Genomic DNA, 25,506 nt, shown 5'->3' with positions numbered 1-25,506 from the left:
CCCACTCGAAATAAAAATGTATCTCTGAACGGCTGGTGTGAGTATTAACACTTTTATTGATAAGGAGAGAATAACGGTTCGACCTTCCTAAATCATCTTCAGGTTAATCTGAGATAGTAAATTCTGTTCTTTCGTTAGGGTGCTTTGTTAGCTGTTGTTACAAGTCGATACAAGTAAAAATTGATAAGCAGAGAACAACATTTCTACCTTCCTAGGTCGTCTTTAGGTTAACATGTTCTCTGCTTCATTAGCAAAAGTATTAATACCCATACTAGCCGTTTTGAGATACATTTTTTGGATCAGAGATGTTTAAGAAGAGTGAATGTCAACTCCTGTGTTTCAGTACCCCGCTAGTTCAGTGGTAAGTCTACGGATTTACAACGCTAAAATCAGGGGTTCGATTCTCTTCGGTGGACTCAGAAGATAGACCGATATGGCTTTGCTATAAGAAAAACACACAAACACACACCTGATTTTCAATTAAACAAGTCAAACAGTTGTGTTGGGTGCTACTGACTAGCGCCTACTCTATCAGTTCAAGAGTAGGGACAACCAATACAAACGTTTGTAAAACATCTGATTTCAAAATATTTATTTTTGTCTATTAATATAAATTAAATTTCTTCAATGTATTGATTTAAAATAACTTAATTTTGCAAGGCCTAAAAAGGCATGATGGTAAGAGCGTTTGACTCTCGACATATGAGTCGCGGGTCCGAACATCCGTCACGAAACACGATCATACTTTTAGCCGTAAGGACGTAATAAAGTTATGGTCAATCCCAATATTGGCTAGTAAGAGAGTAGCCCAAATGTTGGCGCTGTATGTTGTTGATTAGGGGTTTTCCTTTTAGTCTATCACTGCTAAATAGGGATGGCTAGCGCAAATAACTCTCGGGTAGATTCGAGCGAAATTAAAAAAACAAATAAGTTTCGGTTATTTATCAAACACATTTCTTCAATGTATTTCTGTAAGCTAATTTACTTTCCACTATCCACCTAAAGTAAATTCTCCTAATGTATTATTTATAGATGTGTAATTTCTTTGTATTTAACAAAAGATTTGGAAAAGCTCTGATTACATGTTTATTGTAAGATTTAATTCCATTACAGATAGGAGTAAATTTAATTATGGAGAGTGGGAAGAGATTCAACAAAACTTAAACCAATCTTTATAATTACTGGAGTTACAGTTGTATAATATATAACGTATGGGGAAGACGCTTTCGTAGTTTATTAAGGGATGTTAGGAAGTTGCGGTCTTTAAGCAATTAATTATCTTAATGATATTGATAAAAAGCGATATATTTCTGATTTCAGAGAAATGCGCGGTAGGGATGTCTTTTAAATATTGGCAAGCATACCTTGACAAATGTCCGATGTCATGGCATCAGTTAAAAATGATGATATCACTGTAATTATTAGTTTGCGTGTCTGAGACAAACTTCTCCTAACGAACAGCGTAACAAGTAAGAAAATTAAACTACAGCGTGAAGAAACCTGAAAATACAAAGAAATACTAAGAATGATTACTCTGGACAACATAACGAACTTAATGATGCCCATGGTAGGAAGATCAACAGAAATATTGATTACAGAATTAGTTTTTAAAAATTTGTATAAGGGAAAAACTACTTGTGGGTTAAATACAAACCACTTTTGGTCAGTTTGTTTGGTTTTAGTCTTGTTTGCAGTGTTGAATCCAAACCTTGGCACAGGGTGGGAGGGGACATGAACCTCTGTGTGATGGAAGGTTGGATGAATTCAAATTCAAATTAGAGAAAATGACAATTCGATTAAGATACTTGACTTCACAAATTTACAATAATTTACAACATGCTCGCCCTCCCAGCAGTGGGGGTGTTATAATGTTACGGTCAATCCCACTATTCGTTGGTAAAAGAGTAGCCCAAGAGTTGGCGGGAGGTAGTGATGACTAGCTGCCTTCCCTCTGTCTGCAAAAAAATCCAAGATAGTTAAATATTTCAGGAAAATTTTATTTTTTTTAAAGGGGAGAATTGATTTCTTTCAAATGTTCTGATGAACATGTATTTGAATATGTTTGGTTTGAATTCTCGCAAAGCTACTCGATGGTTATCTGCGCTAGCGTCCTTAATTTAACAGTGTAAGACTGAAGGGAAGGCGTCTAGTTATCACCACCCACCACCCACCTGGCCCACGTACGTGAAGCATAAAAACTTCTACAGAAAAAAAAATATTTATATTTAGAGAATGTAAGTGTTTAATTGGTTATAAATAAATATATTGTAATACTTTTAGTTGTAGATATAAATAAACGGCAGGGCTAGATTTGAATAACCACCTTGAGGTTTGCGTTTCAATAGACACTCTAGTAACTTGTTAATCTTGTCACATAAACAGAAACAAACAAGGCGTATTATGTGTAATAAGTTCTTCCTTGATTTCACACCTATTACCTAAGTAACAAAACTATGGAAAGAGCTATTATGTATATGAATAAGTATATATAAACCGTGAATCCCTGGTGACGTTTCGATGGCAACCATCGATTAGAAAAACATGGTACTTAGAGCTACATAGTATTTATATACGTTTCAGTCGTATCTAAGAATTTTTTAAGGCTACATAGTGCAAATAGTAATGTCATGGAACAAGTACCCTTATTTATTTATTTTTAAATCAAAGGCGATAAATTTTGGTTTTATTTGAACAGCTTTAGTCAGAAAATAACTTGTAAAAGGAAATTAGTAAAACAATGATCAATATTTTGTAATGTTTTTGTGATTTACGTAAGGATCGGTGCTTCTATCTATGTTTAGAGCTTAATCAATGTAACCAGCTAAGGGAAACAAGTTGAGTGGCATTACTTTGCTACATGAAAGAAATAAAAATATTCACAGAAAACAAGAATATCATATGGGTTTCATCACCGCTGTGAACATTTAAACAAACGTAGTTAATAGTTTGGACATATTTATATTCTAACTAACCGTACATTGAAAGAATGCGGATAGAACGACATTAAATTATCTTATTTTCTGTGAAACACGTTTGTTCAATAAAAGATTGTTTTAGATTTAGATATGGTGATATCGATAGATAATAACTGTGTACATTATAGACATATCTCTCCCATCTCCAGTGTTTCAGTGGTAAGTATTAGGACTATAATGTTGGAATTCTGGGTTTGATCCCTTGAAAATAGCCCATTGTGTAGCTTTGCACTAAAACAAGCAGAGAAACAGTAATACATAGATACCTTCAAATTAATGTAGTTTAAAACTTTTCGTATTACGTTTCTGTACTTTCCTTAGTAGACAGCACTTTAAAGCAATTATTGAAAAGATGACATTTTTATACGAGTGGTACACAGGTCATGTAGCATACCTGTGATATTTAAAAGTTCAGTTGAGGTGGTGGTGGTGGTGTATGAGGGAATATTATATATAAATTCCTTTTAAAATTCTTCACGAAAGGTGATGTTATATGATCTTGTACTAATGAATGATTTTAATAAAATTATATTTAAAAATAATTCAGATTAATCAAACAGCACTCCTCTAAGCTGGTATTTTCTAAGATAATTAGTTAGTGTCCTGGTTTTTAAGCTAATATTATTTTATATTATACATCAAACCAGGGGTCGCTGTACAAATAAGTGTTCTAAAAAAAAGTGTGATTCATGATGCACTGAACCAAGAGACACTGTTAAAATTAAACAACAACAAAAACATACTAGATGAAATGTACACATTTTGTTTTATTTTCTATTAAAAACTCTAATATTTTAGGACGGTAGGATATTTTTCAACCAAACATAAAACTCTCATGAAATGTGGTCGAGATTTGGACCCAGACACATCAGAGTTGATAAAACAAAACCAGTAATTATTATGGATATATTTCGTCAGAATAAATCAACAATTTATTGGAGTTCTCTAAAAAAATACTTACTATATGTAGATGAAGACAGAACCGACTTACAAACCCAAATTGGATCATCGATATATACTTGTATAGCTCTTATCATTGAAAACTCTTCTACACAATTATAACTTTTATCACTGGAATCCCAATGTTGCACGTAGCACTTTTATTGAGTTGCTGTTTTTAGTTAAAAATGAACTGAGTTTTAGCGGGACGTTTTACAATAAGAATAGTCCTTCTTCGAGAGTATTTGTCCCTTTTTTATGAAACCGGAATCAATATTTGTCGTTACCACTGTGTAAAGTTAACAGTGTACGTTCATCATCAACAGAATTCTTAATGACCTCTGTATGACTTTTTATTGTAAACAATGTTTCCCGAAGCCAGCTTTGACCATCAACACTATGTACAGCCTTTTATAAATCAAGACCATTACCCAGAGCTATATGTACATTCGGCATCGTAAGAAAGAAACCTGAGAAGTATGTTTTAGCTATTCTTATAAGCAATATTTTTTAAAACATCTCAGTATATTCCTTCATTGAGATTACTCCTGATGTGTATCTAAAGAAGAGACCCGGAGGACGTACGTTTCAGCTGGTTTTATTAGTAACACCTCACTATGAAAATTCCTGACATGTATCTAAAGCATCTAATAAAGAAACACGGAGGATGTATGTTTCAGCTAGTTTTATTAGTAAGACTTAACTATGAATACTCCTGATGTGTATCTAAGGTATCTAAAGAAGAAACCCGGAGGATGTATGTTTCAGCTAGTGTTATTAGTAAGACTTCACTGTGAATACTCCTGACATGTATCTAAAGCATCTAATAAAGAAACACGGAGGATGTATGTTTCAGCTAGTTTTATTAGTAAGACTTAACTATGAATACTCCTGATGTGTATCTAAGGCATCTAAAGAAGAAACCCGGAGGATGTATGTCTCAGCTAGTGTTATTAGTAAGAATTCACTGTGAATACTCCTGATGTGTATCTAAGGCATCTAAGAAAGAAACCTGAAGGAAGAATTATTTGATAGATTGTTTAGGCAGACTAATTATGATGAAACTTTGTAGAATGGACAGCAACTGCCTGTTGTAGAAACACAAGTGACGACGTTTCGAAAGTCTTCTGCCTTTCGTCTGAAGGAAGTATGTTTCAGCTAGTTTTATTAGTAAGACTTCACTATGAATATTCCTGATGTGTATCTAAGGAAGAAACGTGAAGGAAGTATGTTTTAGCTAGTTTTATTAGTAAGACTTCACTATGAATATTCCTGATGTGTGTATCTAAGGAAGAAACCTGAAGGAGCTATGTTTTAGCTAGTGTTATCATTAACACTCCTGAAACATATCAACGCAGTGCTTCTTCAGAAATACTCCTGATGTGTATCTAAGGCATCTAAGGAAGAAATTTAATTTATGTTTTTTTTAGTGAAACAGATATTTAATTTTTCATTTGTTTAAATATTACCAGTAATGTATTTTTTGTAGCAAGTAATAACCCAGTTGACAAAAGGTAGGCTTACGGACTTATAGAGATATAACTTGTTAATGCCAATTTTGTATAAAATAATGGGAGAAGTAATAACAGGCTTGCCGAAAAAAGAAAAAAAACGAGTAAGTTTTAAAGTATTTTTGAACATTCTGTTCATTTACATAAAGAACATTCTCGAACAATTACCATTTAAAAAAAATCCAGAAAAATATAATAAAGAATGTGACAAAAAATCTTCCATTTTTATTTTTTTTTAATTTTTACGTAATATAAAGATTGTGTCTATGGTAAAGTATGATCGATTATTGTGGTCTTCACTGCGTAAAATATTTTAAGAGTTATTAGTAGCACACTCTGTAATATGTATTACTTTACGAGCTATCAATGGTAACAGAGATTAAGTATATTTTGTATGTATATTTTTCCCTCGTGTTATGTTCAAGTGAAAAAGAACATAACGTATTTGTGTTCATTTATGATACAATTAAAAAATTCTTCTGTTCCAGCATACCAGCGGCCTTCATCTTCCTTACTTCAAGAATTCTCTGCCAGAACTGTGTCTAAGGATGAAGCTTATGACTGTTTAAAGACCTGAACAAATGTTTTAAATAAACAACATTTTTGGATTTCTTCTTGCTAACAAAGATTTTTTTTTCCAAATGCCGCAGAGAAAAGGTCTTCTTGCTCCACAAAATACGTTTCTTGATACCATAGCAAATCGGTTCGATGGCACACGTAAGTACAACGAACAGCTGGTATTTTAATTTATTTCATAAGTAATAGTATAGCTTATTTTTACAGTTAGTTCCATTAAATATTATTTCTGATGAAGTTCATACAAATATTTTTTTGGGGGACGGAGGGGGGAGATTTCCACTTACGAATGTTATTTGAGTGTGACTTAAGGACTAACCTATCTAAATCTCCTAAGCTAGCTGATTTCCGTGAGTAGACTTTAAAGGTGGATATTTCGTTATCGTCTGATAATTCAGCGAATTCTAATTATTATAGATTTTAGTCTTCTAGCGTACTGATTTATAACTATTAATTATTTTCAGTCAGATTTTACGTTTTAATGTTACTGGTACTTCAAATTACTTAAGTTCTGAGTTACAAATATTCAGATTCCTTTTGATCACAAGTTATTAATAATTACAGCAGAAATTTTCTTACTTTACTTCTTTTCTATACATAATTTACGTCTTCGTAGATAAATGTTCTAATTATATTGTAAGTTCAAGTCTCTGAATTAAAACATTTGAATGTTATCGTAACAACTTTTTCCACGTTTTTGTAACAATACATATTTATAGTATTTAATTTCTAGAGGGAATATGGATCTCTATTGATGAGTTGAGGGTAGAATTTTGAATTTTTGAAGATAAAAAACCTTATAGAGGATACTATTTGGGATGAGGCTGGAGAGAACTATTGCAGTTTAAAAATTTAGAACACATAGGATCTCAGATCCGGAAAGATCCGGCAAAATTTAAGCACAGTATATACTACTTACAATCATCGTTTTCTCTTACTCTTTTAACATTTGTCCGTCGCATTCTAAGCCAAGGATAGAGTTTTGGCGCTTCACTGTTTTGATTTTAAAACACACTAAAAATAAATTGTATACTCTTTATATCGGGAGTTGGTCACAGTCGGTACTTTACAGGAGAGCATGTTGCGTTCTAACTTTACCGTTTTCGTTATGGACCTGTGAAACCTGAAGGCAGGTTTTTATTCTACGTGTTTTGTATAAACAGTACTATTTTCTTTAACTTGGTTCATCTGCATATTGAATAATTCTGGTCCATTTTAATGAAGAGTTCCGGATTTGTTAACCGACATAAATTAACCCTTTCATGTTTGCATTTTTCAGATGAATAAAAGGTATTTTATATTAATACCATTCCACGGGCATATTAAATGCTAATTGTCTTATTGTGTTTATTATAAATAGCCACTATAAAGTTAACTGTAAGATAATTTTCAAATGTTTAAAACTCTTAAAAAACAATTTATCATTAGTACTTTGACTGTTTACAAAAAAAAGATATAGATAGTTTAGTAAGAAGTCGAGCAATTTGGATGATCCTTTGCTCCAGTGCTATTGACATGTTATCTTTGTTCCAGTGCTATTGACATGTTACCTTTGTTCCCGTGCTATTGACATGTTATCTGTTTGTTTCCGTGCTATGGACATGTTATCTTTGTTCCCGTGCTATTGACATGTTACCTTTGTTCCAGTGCTATTGACATGCTATCTTTGTTCCAGTGCTATTGACATGTTATCTTTGTTCCCGTGCTATTGACATGTTATCTTTGTTCCCGTGCTATTGACATGTTATCTTTGTTCCCGTGCTATTGACATGTTATCTTTTTGTTTCCGTGCTATGGACATGTTATCTTTGTTCCCGTGCTATTGACATGTTACCTTTGTTTCCGTGCTATTGACATGTTATCTTTGTTTCCGTGCTATTGACATGTTATTTTGTTCCCGTGCTATTGACATGTTACCTTTGTTTCCGTGCTATTGACATGTTACCTTTGTTTCCGTGCTATTGACATGTTATTTTGTTCCTGTTCTATTGACATGTTACCTTTGTTCCAGTGCTATTGACATGTTACCTTTGTTTCCGTGCTATTGACATGTTATTTTGTTCCCGTGCTATTGACATGTTACCTTTGTTTCCGTGCTATTGACATGTTATCTTTGTTCCCGTGCTATTGACATGTTATCTTTGTTCCCGTGCTATTGACATGTTATCTTTGCTCCCGTGCTATTGACATGTTATCTTTGCTCCCGTGCTATTAACATGTTATCTTTGTTCCCGTGCTATTGTCATGTTACCTTTGTTCCCGTGCTATTGACATGTTACCTTTGTTTCCGTGCTATTGACATGTTATCTTTGTTCCCGTGCTATTGACATGTTATCTTTGTTCCCGTGCTATTGACATGTTACTTTTGTTCCAGTGCTATTGACATGTTATCTTTGTTCCTGTGCTATTGACATGTTACCTTTGTTCCTGTGCTATTGACATGTTACCTTTGTTTCCAGTGCTATTGACATGATATCTTTGTTCCCGTGCTATTGACATGTTATTTTGTTCCCGTGCTATTGACATGTTACCTTTGTTCCAGTGCTATTGACATGTTATCTTTGTTCCCGTGCTATTGACATGTTATCTTTTTGTTCCTGTGTTATTGACATGTTATCTTTGTTCCAGTGCTATTAACATGTTATCTTTGTTCCCGTGCTAATGACCTGTTATCTTTGTTCCCGTGCTATTGACATGTTACCTTTGTTCCCGTGCTATTGACATGTTATCTTTGTTCCCGTGCTATTGACATGTTATCTTTTTTTTGTTTGCGTGCTATGGACATGTTATCTTTGTTCCCGTGCTAATGACCTGTTATCTTTGTTCCCGTGCTATTGACATGTTATCTTTGTTCCCGTGCTATTGACATGTTATCTTTGTTCCCGTGCTATTGACATGTTATCTTTTTGTTTGCGTGCTATTGACATGCTATCTTTGTTCCCGTGCTATTGACATGTTACCTTTGTTCCAGTGCTATTAACATGTTATCTTTGTTCCCGTGCTAATGACCTGTTATCTTTGTTCCCGTGCTATTGACATGTTACCTTTGTTCCCGTGCTATTGACATGTTATCTTTGTTCCCGTGCTATTGACATGTTATCTTTTTGTTTGCGTGCTATGGACATGTTATCTTTGTTCCCGTGCTAATGACCTGTTATCTTTGTTCCCGTGCTATTGACATGTTATCTTTGTTCCCGTGCTATTGACATGTTATCTTTGTTCCCGTGCTATTGACATGTTATCTTTTTGTTCCCGTGCTATTGACATGTTATCTTTTTGTTCCCGTGTTATTGACATGTTATCTTTGTTCCAGTGCTATTAACATGTTATCTTTGTTCCCGTGCTAATGACCTGTTATCTTTGTTCCCGTGCTATTGACATGTTATCTTTGTTCCCGTGCTTTTGACATGTTTTCTTTGTTCTCGTGCTATTGACATGTTATCTTTGTTCAGATTGATCTTCTGATCCCAACACTCTCTTCATTGTACTTTAGCATCAACTTATCAGACTTATTTTTTTGACGTCTTCGGGAAATTTCTGTACCACTTAGCGAGCAATAAAGAGGAAGTAGAGCACAATAAAGTTATATCTGTCTTGCAGTAATACTTGATTGAAAATGTCTTTATGACACTCATGTACAGTCAGCACGTCCAAGGAATACTTTAATTGCAGTTTGGCACGGTGCTTGTAGAGGTGGAGCTCGTCCATCTCTCTGATAGAAGTTCTACATGTATCGTCTGCATTGTCTAAAGTAAGATTAAAAGTCAAATGTCTAGTTTCAAGAACGAATTTAGAAAAAAAAAGCACGTGGTGACAAAGTAATACAATGTATAATAAACTGACCAACTGCTACTAAACACAGTGTAATGCTTCAAAATACTAAAAACAAATCAACACGTATTAAACAACTAATTTCAATGCTTATAAACAAGAGACGAGTGAGAGTGTATTCGACCCCTAGTTTAACATGTAGTTTGATTGGCTATTTTTAATAACCGAAAGACTTAAACATTCCACCAAAAACAAAAATTTACAACAGAAGAGAATCGCTTTGTTACATCGTACATTTAGTTTGAAATTAAAATGTTTGTTTCCCACACTAGTATGTTAGTACAATTCATTCAAACGATTAATTTTAACATATATTTTTATCTTTACAATTGGTACCCAAAAGTAAATATAATCGCATACAATAAATATATTTATGCAACTGAAATAGTTCGCGAAACACGAAACAAAATTCTTATAACGTAAACTCACTCTTTGATCAAACTGGTATCGACTTTCGTGAGAAGCCATGTCTTTTATTTGGTAAAACCAAGTGTAGGTCTAGGATATTTCAGTACTTTCTGTGGGAGAGTATTTGAAAACATCAAGAAGAAAATTAAGTTACTGAAATAAGATTTTTAACGAAAATAGATACTGGCAGTGTATAAGGATTTTAAGGATATTAGGATTAGATAATCAATGAGAAATTCGAGTTCTTCTTGGTTTATTGCATAAATTAAAGTGTATGTGTGTGTTTTTTTTTCTTATAGCAAAGCTACGCCGGGTTATCTACTTTGTTCACCGAGTGGAATCGAACCCTTGATTCTTAACGTTGTAAATTAGTAGACTTACCTCTGATAAGTTAAAGTACTGTTCAGATATTATTACTCCCTAGGCGTAATGTAGAATGAGTTACTACACAGGTATTTATAGGTACATCAGGCAAAATAGTTAAATAATTTAATGCATCCCGATATTTTAAAGTTCAAAGGTCTGTCGTATATAAATATAACGTAAAAGTTGATTTCTTTTCTAATTACCGTCTTTATAACTAACAGTTATATAAGGTTATATATCTGAAACTATTAAAATTAAAAGAACAACAACTGGTAATGGAGCTATTTAACTATCCCCTCCCCACAGTTTTTCATACAAAATATGGATTTAGTATACTAAAGCAGAATCTACGTTTTTATGTCAGACCTGAGTATATATGTGTGTGTGTAAAATTAAAAATATTATATACGTGTTTACATGTAAGGAAAAAAGAAACATCACTATTGGGTAAATATCACACTCCTATTTCTTTGGTTCTTTGGTTACAAGAAGTATTAACATATTTTCATGGTCACATGTGTTTATGGGAGACTTGAAAATATCATGCATACGTTTTTATGGTCACGTGTGTTTATGGGAGACTTGAAAATATCATGCACACATTTTTATGGTCACATGTAGGTTGGCTCACGAAATATCAGGTGCATCTGATACAATGTTTAATAGAACTTAGGAGAAAACTGTTAGATTCCACAACGTTTTGTTTCACAAGAACATAAGCCCACCAGTTCCGAGCTATCAAAGTATACTACAAACATACCTCACACAACCTAAATTTCAGTTTTTTACTGTAAGTTGTTTTTTTCTGTGAAAATGAAAAGTACAATCTTTGAATAATGTATAGTTTTCCGTCAAATGTTCTGTACCAGTCAAACACTTGCAATGGAAAATATAGAAAGTTTTATTAACGTTTTAATTTTATCACAACTAGTCCACTTTTTGAGAGCTAAAGGTTTGGCTGGCTGTTTGACATTTTAAAATCAAGTTTGGTTTGTTCATTATTTTTTTAGAATTTCTGATAACTTGATGGAAGTATCTACAATTATTGTAATTTTCTTTGTATTTTATATGTAGCGTTAGGAATTTAAATATTCACTTTTTCCCTAAGAGTTTCATAACACTGTGACACCCGCTATAAACGCGTTATAACGCGTTTACTAAAAGCGTAATTTTGTTTTCAGATAGTAACTTTGTGCTCGGCAACGCCCAAGTGGCTACAGTTTTTCCGATTGTATATTGTTCTGATGGGTTTTGTGAGCTGACAGGATTTTCCAGGGCTCAGATAATGCAAAAGGGGGTAAGTTGTAGCTTCCTGTATGGGCCTGAAACTACAGATGACGCCAAAGAGAAAATTGAAGATGCTCTGAAAAACAAAGTCGAAGTGAAACTGGAGGTGATTTTTTACAAGAAGAACGGTAAGTGAAGTAACAGCTTTCCTTTCTGTCTTTTTTAATATTGTCAATCTGCAAGACTGGCAAGTCCACCTGTCAATAATTCATATTTTCATATTCTATATTTTTATTTTTCCAAATAGTTTCGTTTTTTCCCTCATTATTAAAGGTTTTAGTTTTGTTTGTTACGCATCTAGCTTATCAAGCCCAGTTCTATTTATCAAGTTCTTTTTTCAAGTATATTGTTTACATTCACATTCTAGGATCTTATGTCAACTTCTGAGGTTGTTAGGCCTTCATGTTCATCATTCTCATTTAAAACTTTTTCTGTTTATGATCACATTTTCATAGTTTCTTGTCCATTTCCTAACCTTGTTCATTTCTTTTGTTCCTTGTACTTTTCTTCATCGACCGAGCTAGAGACTTTTACTTTCCATTGTCCATTTTTATGGTTTTACAAATCCTCCCTAAATTTTATAAGTTCTATTACGTATCATTCATTTTTTTAAGGTTATACTGTCGGTTTCATAACTTTCAAGGTTTTCTTGTACATAAGTTATATTCTAAGATCCAACTACGTATCTCCCAAGTTTCCTGGATACTTCTACAAGACTCATCTTGAAGCTCTACCATTCGTCTCCTACGTTTTCCGATAATTATGTACATTGTCTACAATTTCGTGTTATAATACAATCTGTGTACAAGATATTCAATATACAGTCGCCCCCACGACTGAAAGCATGTTTGGGACGATGGGAATTCGAACCCGCGACCCTCGAACCATAAATCGAGTGCCTTAACCACCTGGCCATGCCGGGCCCATTAAATTTCAATTTCTTTTATGGGCTTATTATATCTTTTTTTTTTTTAGTTTGTATATCATAGTTTTAAAATTATACCATTTGGTTCTCAGATTTTTCAGGTTCTCCGTCTATCACCCAGATATCAAAGTCCAAGCATCACCGAAGTTTTAGGTCTTTCCGTCTTACCTCCAAGTTGTCAAATATTAATTTTTATAACATTAGGAGCTTAAACACGGTAACCAACGACTCTTGACTTTCGTAATTAATTCTTGAACCTTTAAATAACTACAAAGAACCAATACCCTGGATACATAATTCTAATTTATTACTCTATATGAAGGAATTTCCTATATTGATGAACAATTGAAATTTGCAAGAAAATTATTTATGAACAAATGATGTTTTATGACATTAGCTTTACTGAAACGAAAAGAATTATTCATCGTTCTAGACAAATGGTAAATCGATATGTGGTTCTACTTGTAGAGAATATTTTATTACCAAACTCTGCATCTCATTTGTCTTTTCTAGTTTTCAGCGAGTATTTATTTTCAAATAAATCATTCGAAACCGCAGATACCAGAAACTCTTTCACAACTTACAGCAGTTTGGGAAATGTATTGCAAAATACTAGGAGATCATCAACTCTGATCGTTCCTTGTACTGAAATGACATACTAGAGGGAAGGTAGTTAGTCAACCACGCCCATTATCAACTCTGATCGTTCCTACTAATGAAATAATATACTAGAGGGAAGGTAGTTAGTCAACCACAAACATCATCAACTCTGATCAAAAAGTGAGATTTGACTATTACTCCTATAACATCCATTGCTCCATGCTGCGGATGGAGATTTTTTTGAGTTAACGAGGTGTAAAACAAAGAACCTCCGATCTACAGTTCGACACGCTAATCAAAGAGGTTACCATCGATTTAGTACCAGAACAAACTCCTAAAAGGAAAAAGAGACAAAACATTGTTTAATTCCTGATGAAATGAAAATACTTCCTATAAAACATTGTTATATAAACCTAACGTGAATGCTGAAATTTAGACATTTCACAATAATGTGTATTTTTCTGTTTGAGGAAATTATTTCTCGTGCTTGCTGTACGTTGTTCATCCGATGTAAAAGGTGAACTTCATGTGTTTCGTTATACTTTATCTATTTTTATTTCAGGAAATTTATTCTGGTGCTTTCTTAGAAATCTGTGCCCTCCGAATGTGATGAAAATGCTGCGTTTCAGGTGTTTTATTATTTTGTCTGTCTTTATTCTTGGGTGTTCCTTCTTTTGGTTGCTGAACGTTAGCTCAAAGATCTTATGATGAAAACTTTGCCATTTTAACCCAATGTAGATGGTGAATCCCAGATGTTTCATTATATCCTATCTGCTTTCTTTCAGGAAGTTCCTTTTGGTGCTTGCTGGACGTTGTTCCAATTAAGAATGAGAAACATGAGGTGGTTTTGTTCCTTGCCTCTCACAAAGATATCACAAAAACTAAATTGGCTGAGATGGAAGAGGAAATGTACAATGATGGTGAGTAATTGTGTTATGTGGTATTGATATTAATATAGCATTATGAGAATTAACACATTATTTACTTTGATAATTATAAAATTCAATACACGCATGAAAGTCACATTTCTTCGTTGTCATGTGTGGATATGAAGATTAGTTAGGATTTATACTCTGATGAATATTAATTAACTTGCGAATGACATTTAAATTTAGTGTCTTAACTCTAGAGAGATTTGAATAGATAGCCCACTTGGGTTTACGTTTGTTTGTTTTTGTGATGGTTAGTCACACTGAGAATTTAGTTTGTTCTTCGCACTGTAATGAAAATTGATTATTCCCCACATGAAACTTTTAGTCTCTTTCTGCCTAAATTTGGTTTAAATTATCGCAAAGCTATAGGAGAGATATCTGCGCTACCCGTCACTAATTTAGAAAGAAGGCAGGTAGTCATCACCACCCACCTCCAACTGTTGGGCTTCTCTTTTACCAACGAATAGTGGGATTGACCGTGACATTATAACGCCTCCATGACTGAAAGCATGTTTGGGACTATGGGAATTCGAACCCGCGACCCTTGAACCACGAGTCGAGTGCCATAACCACATGGTTATGCCGGGCCCACTAAATTTGGTCATATTAAACAAATAAGTTAAACTTGCTCGTCAAATTTATGATGAACGTTTTTCAGAGATACAGCTTAAAGTTTATATGAGATTCTCGGAGTTTAACTAGTCCCCCGGTGAAACAGCGGTAAGTCTTCAGATTTAACACACTAAAATAAGGGTCGATTCTTCTCGGTAGGCTCAGCAGATAGCCCAATGTGGCTTTGCTATAGGAAAACACACACATACATATGTTAGAAGATTAACGTTAGTCCTAAAAATACATATATTAAACTGACAATAAAAACTAATTTTCGTTATAAAATTGTAATAACAAAGAATAATGACATTCAATATATTAAACAGCATACCCAATATTGTTAATGAAAGTATCAATACACAATTGTATTTGTACTGTAGTTAATACAAATTTCCTTAAATAACTGTGTTCTTCTGTACTGCTTATGGCAGATGTAATATGGTCGGCATTTTACAACACACTACCCTACCTTTACTTAGATGATTTGGAAGTTCTTATTATTATTTTCTGGTATCTCATGTCTTGCCCGTCATGGCCAGGTGGTTAAGACATGTTGATTCGTAATCCGAAGGTCGCAGGTTCGAGTCCTTGTCGCACCAACCACGCTCGCCCTTTCAGCCAGGGGGCATTATAATGTGATGGTCAATCCTAGTATTCATTGGTAAAAAAGTTGCCTTCCTTCTAGTCTTACACTACTAAATTAGGGACGGCTAGCGCAGATAGCCCTCGTGTGGCTTTGCGCGAAATTCAAACCAAACAAACCAAACCTGTCACGTTTTTTGACCAAAGAAAACTCATTAAACCACCTTCTCAGTATAGTGACACCTGTACTTTGATACACGTTACCATTTAAACTGTGTTGAATTTCTGGTAGTAATTTCCCATTGAACAACCAAAAACTTATGTTTATGAAGGCACACAAAAAATAAAACAATACTTATAAGCTGTCTATGAAAATGTTAACAATGTTAAACGTGACACAAAGGAAACAACATGCTAAGCATAATATATATTGTGTTTAACAAACTTAACCACTCTTACTTTAAGTACATTCTGTAACAAACACTTGGAACCAGCTACAAGAAGTAATAAATTATGCTACATCTTCAGTAAAAACCAAAAATGAAACATGCAAGCTTTATTCAAAGTTTATTAAATATAAGAATACTTATAAAGCAGTCCCCCGCTGTTTCAGCATTAAATCTACGGACTTACAACGCTAAAATCAGGGGCTCGATTCCCCTCGGTGGACATAGCAGAGAGCCCGATGTGACTTTGCTATAAGAAAACGTACACACACACTTATAAAGCAAAGGTACGACAGATATTGATATAGCAAAAACAGTAATTACCCAAAATTAACGTAACTAAATTATTGATGTAATGTCTTACTTACACTGACCCGGCATGGTCACGTGGGTTAAGGCGTTCGACTCGTAATCCGAGGGTCGCGAATTCGAATCCCCGTCGCACCAAACACACTCGCTCTTTCAGCCGTGGGGGCGTTATAATGTTACGGTCAATCCCTCTATTCTTTGGTAAAAGAGTAGCCCATGAGTCGGTGGTTGGTGGTGCTTCCCTTCTAGTTTTATACTGCTAAATTAGGGACCGCTAGCGCAGATAACTCTCGAGTTGCTTTGCGCGAAATTCAAAACAAACTTACTTACATGGAATTGTTATATATATAACTATATATAAAATCATAAATTAACGGAAAGTAAAATTAATGGTGATCAATACACTAAATCTATTCCCTATGTAGATGTGAAGGTTTTTAAAAGGTCGCGATTTTCTGTAAAATTCCTAAAGTCAGAGACTGTGGTGGCAGGTGTCCCTCAAGAGGAAGAGTACTTAACCCTGTCCTGTTTATCATGTTTGTAAGCGACATGTTTCTCAAAGACTTAAACCACACTTTTAGCTCACAGTTAGTGGATGGCGTTACAATCTGGAAGACTGCCCCAAACCCAACAACAGAAACATACAATATACAACCACTACTAAAAGTAATACAATTGTGCTGTAAGAAGTCGAGAATTAAAATTAACATACATGAAATACAAGTTATATTATTTATAAAATCGTACAAAACAAACAAATTGACACCACAGTTATATCTAAACGTGACTCTTTTACATGTAGAAACATCAGCATAATTCTTAGGTATTATATTTGACTCAACATTAATCTGGATACCACACACTAACAGCATAAAAAGCAGAATTTGGGGAAAAAAGCTAGTTACTTTAGGAGTCTGACTGGCAACAAATGAAAAGTTTCACCAGAAAACATATTAAAAGTTTACAGAACGTACATAAGACCAGTCGTAGAATATCCCTGTATAACATGGATAAATGAATCAAAAACACACACCAAACACAAAGCTATATCTTAACAAAAGGATGTACAGTCCCATGACCAACAGACTCAGTATTACTACACAACTATTCAAACATGCCAACACCGTCAAACAGACTTCTAGATAACTCACTTCAAAATTAAAAGACAAACGTTAATCAAAATAAACTGATGAGTAAATTTATGATGAACCAATCCCTGCGTACCACTCTCTTTTAAACACCATAAAAACAAACTTGTAGGATAAATGGCCCAACATGGCCAGGTGGTTAAAGCATTCCACTCGTAATCCGAGGGTCGCGGGTTCGAATTTCCGTCGCACCAAACATGCTCGTCCTTTCAGCATTGGGGCGTTATAATGTACGGTCAATCCCACTATTCGTTGATAAAAGAGTAGCCCAAGAGTTGAAGATGGGCAGTGATGACTAGCTGCCTTCCCTCTAGTCTTACACTGCCAAATTAGGGATGCCTAGCGCAGATAGCCCTACAGTAGCTTTGCGCGAAATTCAGAACAAACCAATACAGGACAAAACGCTAAACTAACTGAATCCTAGACTCAAACGTAGCTCTATTTTAAAAGGGTTTTAATGTAAAAATAAGATTGTATGTGACTGCTAAGCGGAACTGTAGTGTGAACATGGAATAATATTATGATAATACATAAGCTATTGAAAAAAGAATGTTTATATTACCCCATGAACTGGTCATAGCATGAAAAGGGTTAATTAAAACTACAGACAGCAGAAAAAAAATTAACATACTGCGAGTGATGCAATGACGTAACAAGGGTTATTATCTAGGATTCAGTAAGAGTACAAACAACATAAAAAGTCCTGAGAGGGGAGAGAAAGAGGTCAACGCTAAAACTGACCCTCCCTTGGTCAGCACATGGACTGAATCCCGATGAAGAATGACTCATCAGCTAGCAAGACCAAACTTTCTACACATGTTCAAGTATCATGAGTGAGTTTCTGTTCCCCAATCTAGAGATACTATGGGGGTAATTTGGGATAATGGAAAACTTGATCTGTAAATTAAGGATCTATGAATCATGAGTGTAGTTTTTAAACTCTGTAGCATGTGTTTTACTTTAATAGAATAAATTACAGCAAACGTTACACCCAACAAAACACCAGTAAGCGGAAACATACAAAAAATTACAGGAAACTGCTACTGTTGTTCATATGTACTAAAGGAAAACACAGAATATAGAATAAAAGCATGTTAGCTAAGATGTGTTACACTGTTATAATTAAGAAACATATACATCGTATTATGCCATCAACATGTGAACTATCGTATTTCTTGTCACAAGATTTAGTTTTTGTTTATACATTCACTAAGTGTGGCTTATATAAAAGTTTATCCAGTAGATGCTGGTATCATTTACTGTTTATGGAAGCTTCATTTGGATGTTTTGAAGTGGGACAGTGCTCTTCATATGAAATTCTACAGGATGTTTTATTTGTTTAGTGGTTCAGTTGTTTGGTTTTTTTTGCACCTTTATTAGAAACAAAACAGAAGTGATTAACTATTTGAGTTCAAAAACCCGACTCTTAGAGAACCCACTTGCTGGAAACTTCTCCATCTTCGTTCCATTTCGTCAGACAACTGACCATATGGTGACGCTTGACCCCGAGAGTTGCGTTCCCAGTTCCAACTACCACCGCCGTCGAAGTCGAGCAGTCTTATACCAGTTATCGGGGCATTATCGTCAGGATAAGATGAAACCGAAATTAAATATAAATAACGTAAGTCCACGATGTATGCAGTACGTTTCATAATAACTTCAGAGTTACATAAATTATGTAAATATTTCTACATTAACACGTCAGATTACGAAAGTATAGTGTTTCTCGTATTAATTGAGATGCGTGTGGTATATTAGATAGTCAATGTGTTTATTTGGTCTTTCAAAATTTCTGGTGCACAATGGAGAAATTTATACATTTTGATAACATAATTAATATACACAACCCTAATGAAGTCACACAGATGAAACGTTGGTTAAAATAAAAAAGTTATCTGAAAATAAAATGGAATATAAAGGTCGTTTTGTCTAAAATTTTTATCAAAGTTGATGCCCCCTGGAAGAGGATTAAGGGCAGCTGTTTTACGAAAAAGGAGAAAAATAAATAAAATTGGTGAAAATAAAAGGATGAGATAGAATTATAATATATTATTAATAGTTGTTATTTTTAACTTTTCTTAGTTATACCACAGAGAACTTTAATTGTTGGGTTGTGAAATAATTCTTTCGTATTTTTTGAAACGTCGACTGTAATGTACTATAACTTATGTAGGTTTGAGTCCATAAAACTTAGGTTAGATTTAGCTTACATGACCGTTATATGTATTTTGATTATTACAAATGATGTTGGATGATGTGCTTGTTATCAAAACTTTAAGGAGAGAACGTGAGATCTGAGGAAGAGGAGAATCCTTTCGGCTCTAGAGGGGATGAGTACCTCTTACCTTGCTGCTATTTCAGAACTGCTCTACGTAACCGATCGAGTGTAAGAGAGACTCTGTAAACTTCGTATAATTCTGGTTGTAAAATACATAAATACTGCTTTGCTTTTTTATTGTTTTACTACAAGAAAGGAAAGCAGGCTACATGTAAAACCATATTATTTGCTATATGAAATATCAGCTTCTCTTAAAAACGTTTTGAAATGTGAAATAAACGTATTATAAACAATGTACAATTGTTAACAAATCTTAATATGATGAATTGCTAGAGTCTCTCTGTTCGTGTGCCTATAGAACGTAGAGCACGTGAGTTAACCTCTGCATGAACACGAGGTTGTAGTTGGGCCTAGATGAGTTGTTTTAAAGTTTATGTTTAGTGAACGCGTATTACGAGGCATTGTTCGCTTTCTAAGCAAATTAACGCCAGAGCGATGCAACAGAATCGCTTTTAGTAAACGTGTTTACGGAAATCAAGTAAATATATTGCCAGATTACAAGAGTAAACTTACATTTATATTATACGCACACACACACATAGATTTATAATCTTTTGGGATAATTACTAAACACTAGTAACGGTAAGTCGAATGCTGATTCTTACTCATCGTGTGAAGGTTTGGGGGCTACTAAAGCTTCCCAAGTGCTTTATATCGCTCAAGGAGCGGTACGTACAGTTTCTTCAAAGCCTTGTCTTTCCTAGTTCATATTATATTATCATCCACTTATGATTGATTCATTCAGGTAATATGCACGGTTGTTATAAAATATTACATCAAATTCAGAAGGGTGTAGTAGTTCAGAAAGATCGAGTTCCGTGTGTAGAATATTTGTGTTACTAATGGACATTACTTAACTCTTCTTGCATGTTCGTTTCCTCACACAGAATCTACTGCGATCCACTTCTCTCCCAGAGTACAAAACAACAGCCATCAAGAAGTCCAAATTCATTCTGTCTCACTACGGAGTCTTTAAAACCTGCTGGGATTGGTTAATACTTATAGCCACTTTCTACGTAGCCATCATGGTGCCATACAGCGCCGCCTTTCGGGATACACATATCAATCCGTCAGTAAATAAAACTATTATCACAGATGTCATCGTAGAAGCCCTGTTTATTATAGGTACTGAATTCTACAAAAGCAGTTTATTTTATTTTACATTAAATCACCAAGATTATCAAACGTTTTATAAAAATTAGTTGCATTAAATATACAGATTTAAACAATTGGATAAAGATAAGAAAGATCCAACACAGATCAAAAACGATTAAAGAGATCGAAATCAATACCTACAAAATCAGATATGATAAAGGTGACAAATTATTAAGTAATTAGCATTAACTCTCAAATAAATTTTAATATTAAAAACAGCAAAATAAAAACTACAACAGGAAGACTGTTGGAGTTGCAAAAGTATAAAAGAAATAGGTAAAAGATTTTTATTATTGACGTATTACTAATTTAATATCAAATTGTTTGTTTGTTTGTTTTGAATTTCGCGCAAAGCTGCTCGAGCGCTATCTGCGCTAGCCGTCTCAAGACTAGAGGGAAGGAAGCTAGTCATCATCATCCACCGCAAACTCTTAGGCTACTCTTTTACCAACGAATAGTGGGATTGATCATCACATTATAACTCCCCACGGCTGAAAGAGCGAGAATGTTTGGTGCGATGGGGATTTGAACCTGCGACCTTCAGATTACGAGTCGAACGCCTTAACCCACCTGGCCATGCCGGTCTGTACTGAATTGTGAAATCAATTTCAAAGAATTAGAAAACACCATCCGTCCTTTTTTTTACTAATGGTATACTGAAATAAACATATACGCAGTATGTTGGCTATTGCTTGTATAAACAAACAGACTTTTATTCCTCAAGAGTATCAAAATGCATGAATTAAAAAATGGCACTAATGTAAGTGAAAAAATAATTATGAAACACTAAAAGAACTAAATTAACTTAATTGTAAAGTTTTGTTTTTACGTGATATAAAATGTTTTTTTTGGAAAATTTGTTTGTGATTGTTGTCAAACGCAGAGTTACATAATGGAACTAATTATACTGGACCTGTAATGAGTACTGAAACAAACCAAGCAATGATTTGACATGATTTTAAATAATGATAAAGGTAATTACGCTTTTATTTATTCTTTACAGACATTGCCTTTAATTTTCGAACCACTTTCGTGAACAAGAAAGGAGAAGTTGTGGCTAAACCCAAATCAGTGGCCATTCATTACCTGCGTGGGTGGTTCCTTGTGGACCTACTGGCCGCTATGCCTTTCGACTTGCTGTATGTTGCTGACCTATACAATCGAGTAAGGTTTTTGTAAACATATAGTTCCTGTTTAACGTATGATATTAATTTACCAAATAATAGAGATTTAAGAGTTATCTGAATTCAGCTAGACACTAGCTTTTCTAAACAATTAGTGTTTATTTTTAAATAATGTATGAAACGTAAAGTTAAGATTATTTGGTATTAGTTTTAACTAGAAATGTCATTCACAGGACAGGTAATGGATTCTGATTTCCATTTTGGACTTATTCCATAACACTTAATCAGAAAACGGCTCATGGCGTCATTATACTGCTTATTACCTTATAGTCAGACAAAATGGCAACCATACGCCTGATGTGTTTATTAGAACTGATCATGTAGTACTTCCATGCGTTGAGTGCGTTTATAAAGGCTGTTCATGTAACATCCACTCATGTTAGCTGTACCTCTAAGAACTGTCCTTGCAGCATCTTTATGTAGTGGATGTGTTTGAAAGAATTGTCCCTGTAGCATCTTTATATGCTGGATGTGTTTGAAAGAACTGTTCCTGTAGCATCTTTATATGCTGAATGTGCTTGAAAGAATTGTCCCTGTAGCATCTTTATATGCTGGATGTGTTTGAAAGAATTGTCCCTGTAGCATCTTTATAAGCTCAGTGTTTTTTAAAGAGTGTTCTTGTAGTATTTGCACCATCCATATCTATGAAGTCAAACAATATAACTTTTGTTCATGAGATTTATTGAGTTGTTGCTTGTATTATCAGTACGAATTCAGTTGTGTATATAATAACGGTTTTCTTTTCTTTTCGGAGTTTATCAGGCTTTGAACACAATTATATATAGTGACGTCACAGATAGGTGCAGTTAACCTGCCTTTAACTTTCTATATTTGTATGAATTACCTGGAGCATCTTTGTAGTTTTCTTTTAAACACATCTTTTTTATATTCCATTATTAAAAGTCCTCTCTCTCTATCCCTCTGTCCAACAATCACACCTATGATTCGCCTATCAAATACTAAACAGACACATATTCATGGTATTGTATTAAACAACTAAACGTTTACAGTCCTACAAGTTAAATAGTCACATCTTTATAGTCTTGTGTTAATCAACTAAAGGTTTACAGTTCTACAAGTTAAACAGTCACATCTTTATAACCTCGTGTTAAACAACTAAAGGCTTACAGTTCTACAAGTTAAACACTCACATCTTTATAATCTTGTGTTAAACAACAAAATGTTTACAGTTCTACAAGTTAAACAGTCATATTTTATAGTCTTATGTTACACATCTAAAGGTTTACAGTTCTACATGCTTAACAGTTACGTTTTTATCATCTGTTAATTACATGTTTCTATTCTATCATTGAAAATCCTGTGTATATATCCCTGTGTCCAAAAACCAAAACTGTATGGTTAATCTATTAAATAGTAAACAACCAAATGTTTACAATCTTATGTTAAACAATTTTCTTTTATATTACTTTGTTAAGCAAACCGAAGTTTACAGTTATTTTTATGTTAAATAGTAACATGTTTTTGTAATTCTATGTTAATCACATATTTACATTCTGCTGCTAAAAATTTTGTTTTATAGCCATATGTTGTACAATAAAAACTGTATTATTAATTAATAAACAACTAATATTTTTCAGTTCTTAAGTGGGAGTTACGTCCTTATGTTATTGTTTTACATAATTACAGCCTTTGAACCCTCTATAAAACGGTTTCATATATTTATGGTCTTCTGTTGAGAATCCTTGACTTCTGTGTCTCTTGTTAACAGTCTTCAAGTGAGATAGCGGTTAGTCTACAAACTTACACAGCTAAAATACCAATTTCGATTTCCCATGATAGATACAGCACATAGTCCAATGTGTCTTTGCTCTAAAATATATATGTTTTATTTCCTTTTTATTTCATTCCGTACTCAGGGAGCTGGCGGGCATTGAAGGGCCCTGCCCTTATTAGACCAAGAGATTTGATGATACTGAAAATAAACACTATATGTTTATATGTCATGCTGTGTTGTAGCCTACAGAGGACATAATTCTTCTCGTGATCCATGACATGAGCATATTTTACTGTTCAAATTGCAATATTAAGCATCCCTTATTTGACGTCACTTTAGTGACTACTGACTGACAGACAGGTAACACACTACTGTAGTACGAATGGTTTAAAAAAAAGGCAACCCTTCAGGCCGCTTTCAGTCTCCTTTCGGGGAAATAATTGGACAAATTTGGCACTGAGATATCTAAATAGTTAGGACTATCATCTGGAAGCAATAAAGCATGCGAATTTAAAAGATTAGCTGCTGATGGCAAGAGTTTCCATCAGAAAATATTACATTTACATCACTGAATATATTTGGTACGAAGTTTACATAGGTATAAAGTTAAAGGAGGGAAGAGTAATGTTGAAAGGTATCCATACACCATGGCTGTTCAAAACCAAAAGACATACATAAAAGGTAAAAGAAGTAGAAATCTGGGTAGTATTATCTTATAGAGAGTTGGACAAAGGATTTATATATATATAAAATAATGATAAGTTTGAAACCCAAAAGTAAAATACAGTTAGTTATTGTAAGATATTGAGACATTGAGTGACTTTGTGATTGCGAATCATCATCTGAGCTTTCCAAGTTAAATGTTTTTCGATGACGACACCTAGGTTTTAAACAGTGTCAAAGACCTAAATGGTAACGTTCTTAATGCTGACTTTAAATAACAAAGGGATGCAATGTGGCCTAAACTTTGTCTTATTAGAACCAAATAAAATATCTGTTTTTTTGTGTGCCATAAAAGGTAAAATACCAGTGACGACTTTAAAACAAAAAAGGTATTTAATGAAGAGCTTTACTGGAAATAAAAATAGTCTTACAGGTGTTAATATAAGTAGTACAATCAACGTATTGGTACAACTGAACAGGACACATCAGTTTAAACATCACAACAACATAAATAATATACAGAAGTGAAAGAACAGAGGTTTAATGAACTTCACCACAAACGGTTAATTGATCGAGGTGTAGTATTCTCAAGAGAAACAACTCCACGAAGAAATGAGTTGGTAATTCGGATGTAGGTAAGTGGTAGTGTCAAGTTTCGTAATTTGTATAGCAAACCATGGTACCAGACAGGATTAAAAATTCTTTCAAAATAAAAAAGTCACCTGAAGTCATGTTCGTGTTAAAATCATTACAGATAGAATTTGATAATTTTAGAAGTACTTTCATTGTCGATAGTTGTGGATGAATCAGAGCATGGGTAAAAAGCAGGAGTTGACGATAAACGATAAATCTAAGGAGTAGGTGGACTAAAATGATTCACTGAGGACACCTACAATAATGATTGGACGACAAAACCGACACCTTCTGGAGGCTTACTGAATTTTAATAAAGGTAAAGTAATATAATTTCTCCAGATGTTGGGGT

The 25,506-nt window shown here is 34.0% G+C and overlaps 1 protein-coding gene across 1 annotated transcript in view; it reads left to right on the top strand.

The window, feature by feature from the left end:
- The window catches only part of LOC143255904 (voltage-gated delayed rectifier potassium channel KCNH8-like), a 54,890-nt gene that overhangs the window by 3,434 nt on the left and 25,950 nt on the right, over positions 1-25,506 (top strand). Inside the window, exons 2-7 of the mRNA XM_076512299.1 lie at positions 5,914-6,142; positions 11,788-12,021; positions 14,204-14,338; positions 18,878-19,068; positions 20,673-20,910; positions 21,944-22,104. Of these exons, the coding sequence (XP_076368414.1) occupies positions 6,067-6,142; positions 11,788-12,021; positions 14,204-14,338; positions 18,878-19,068; positions 20,673-20,910; positions 21,944-22,104 (1,035 nt within the window). The 5' untranslated portion in view covers positions 5,914-6,066. The remainder of the gene's footprint in view (positions 1-5,913; positions 6,143-11,787; positions 12,022-14,203; positions 14,339-18,877; positions 19,069-20,672; positions 20,911-21,943; positions 22,105-25,506) is intronic.

Source organism: Tachypleus tridentatus, chromosome 7 (genome assembly GCF_004210375.1).
Source record: "Tachypleus tridentatus isolate NWPU-2018 chromosome 7, ASM421037v1, whole genome shotgun sequence".
In the NCBI taxonomy this organism is placed as follows: Eukaryota; Metazoa; Arthropoda; class Merostomata; order Xiphosura; family Limulidae; genus Tachypleus; species Tachypleus tridentatus.
Note: the sequence above shows the minus strand (reverse complement) of the source record. Positions and strands in the feature narration are given on the sequence as shown.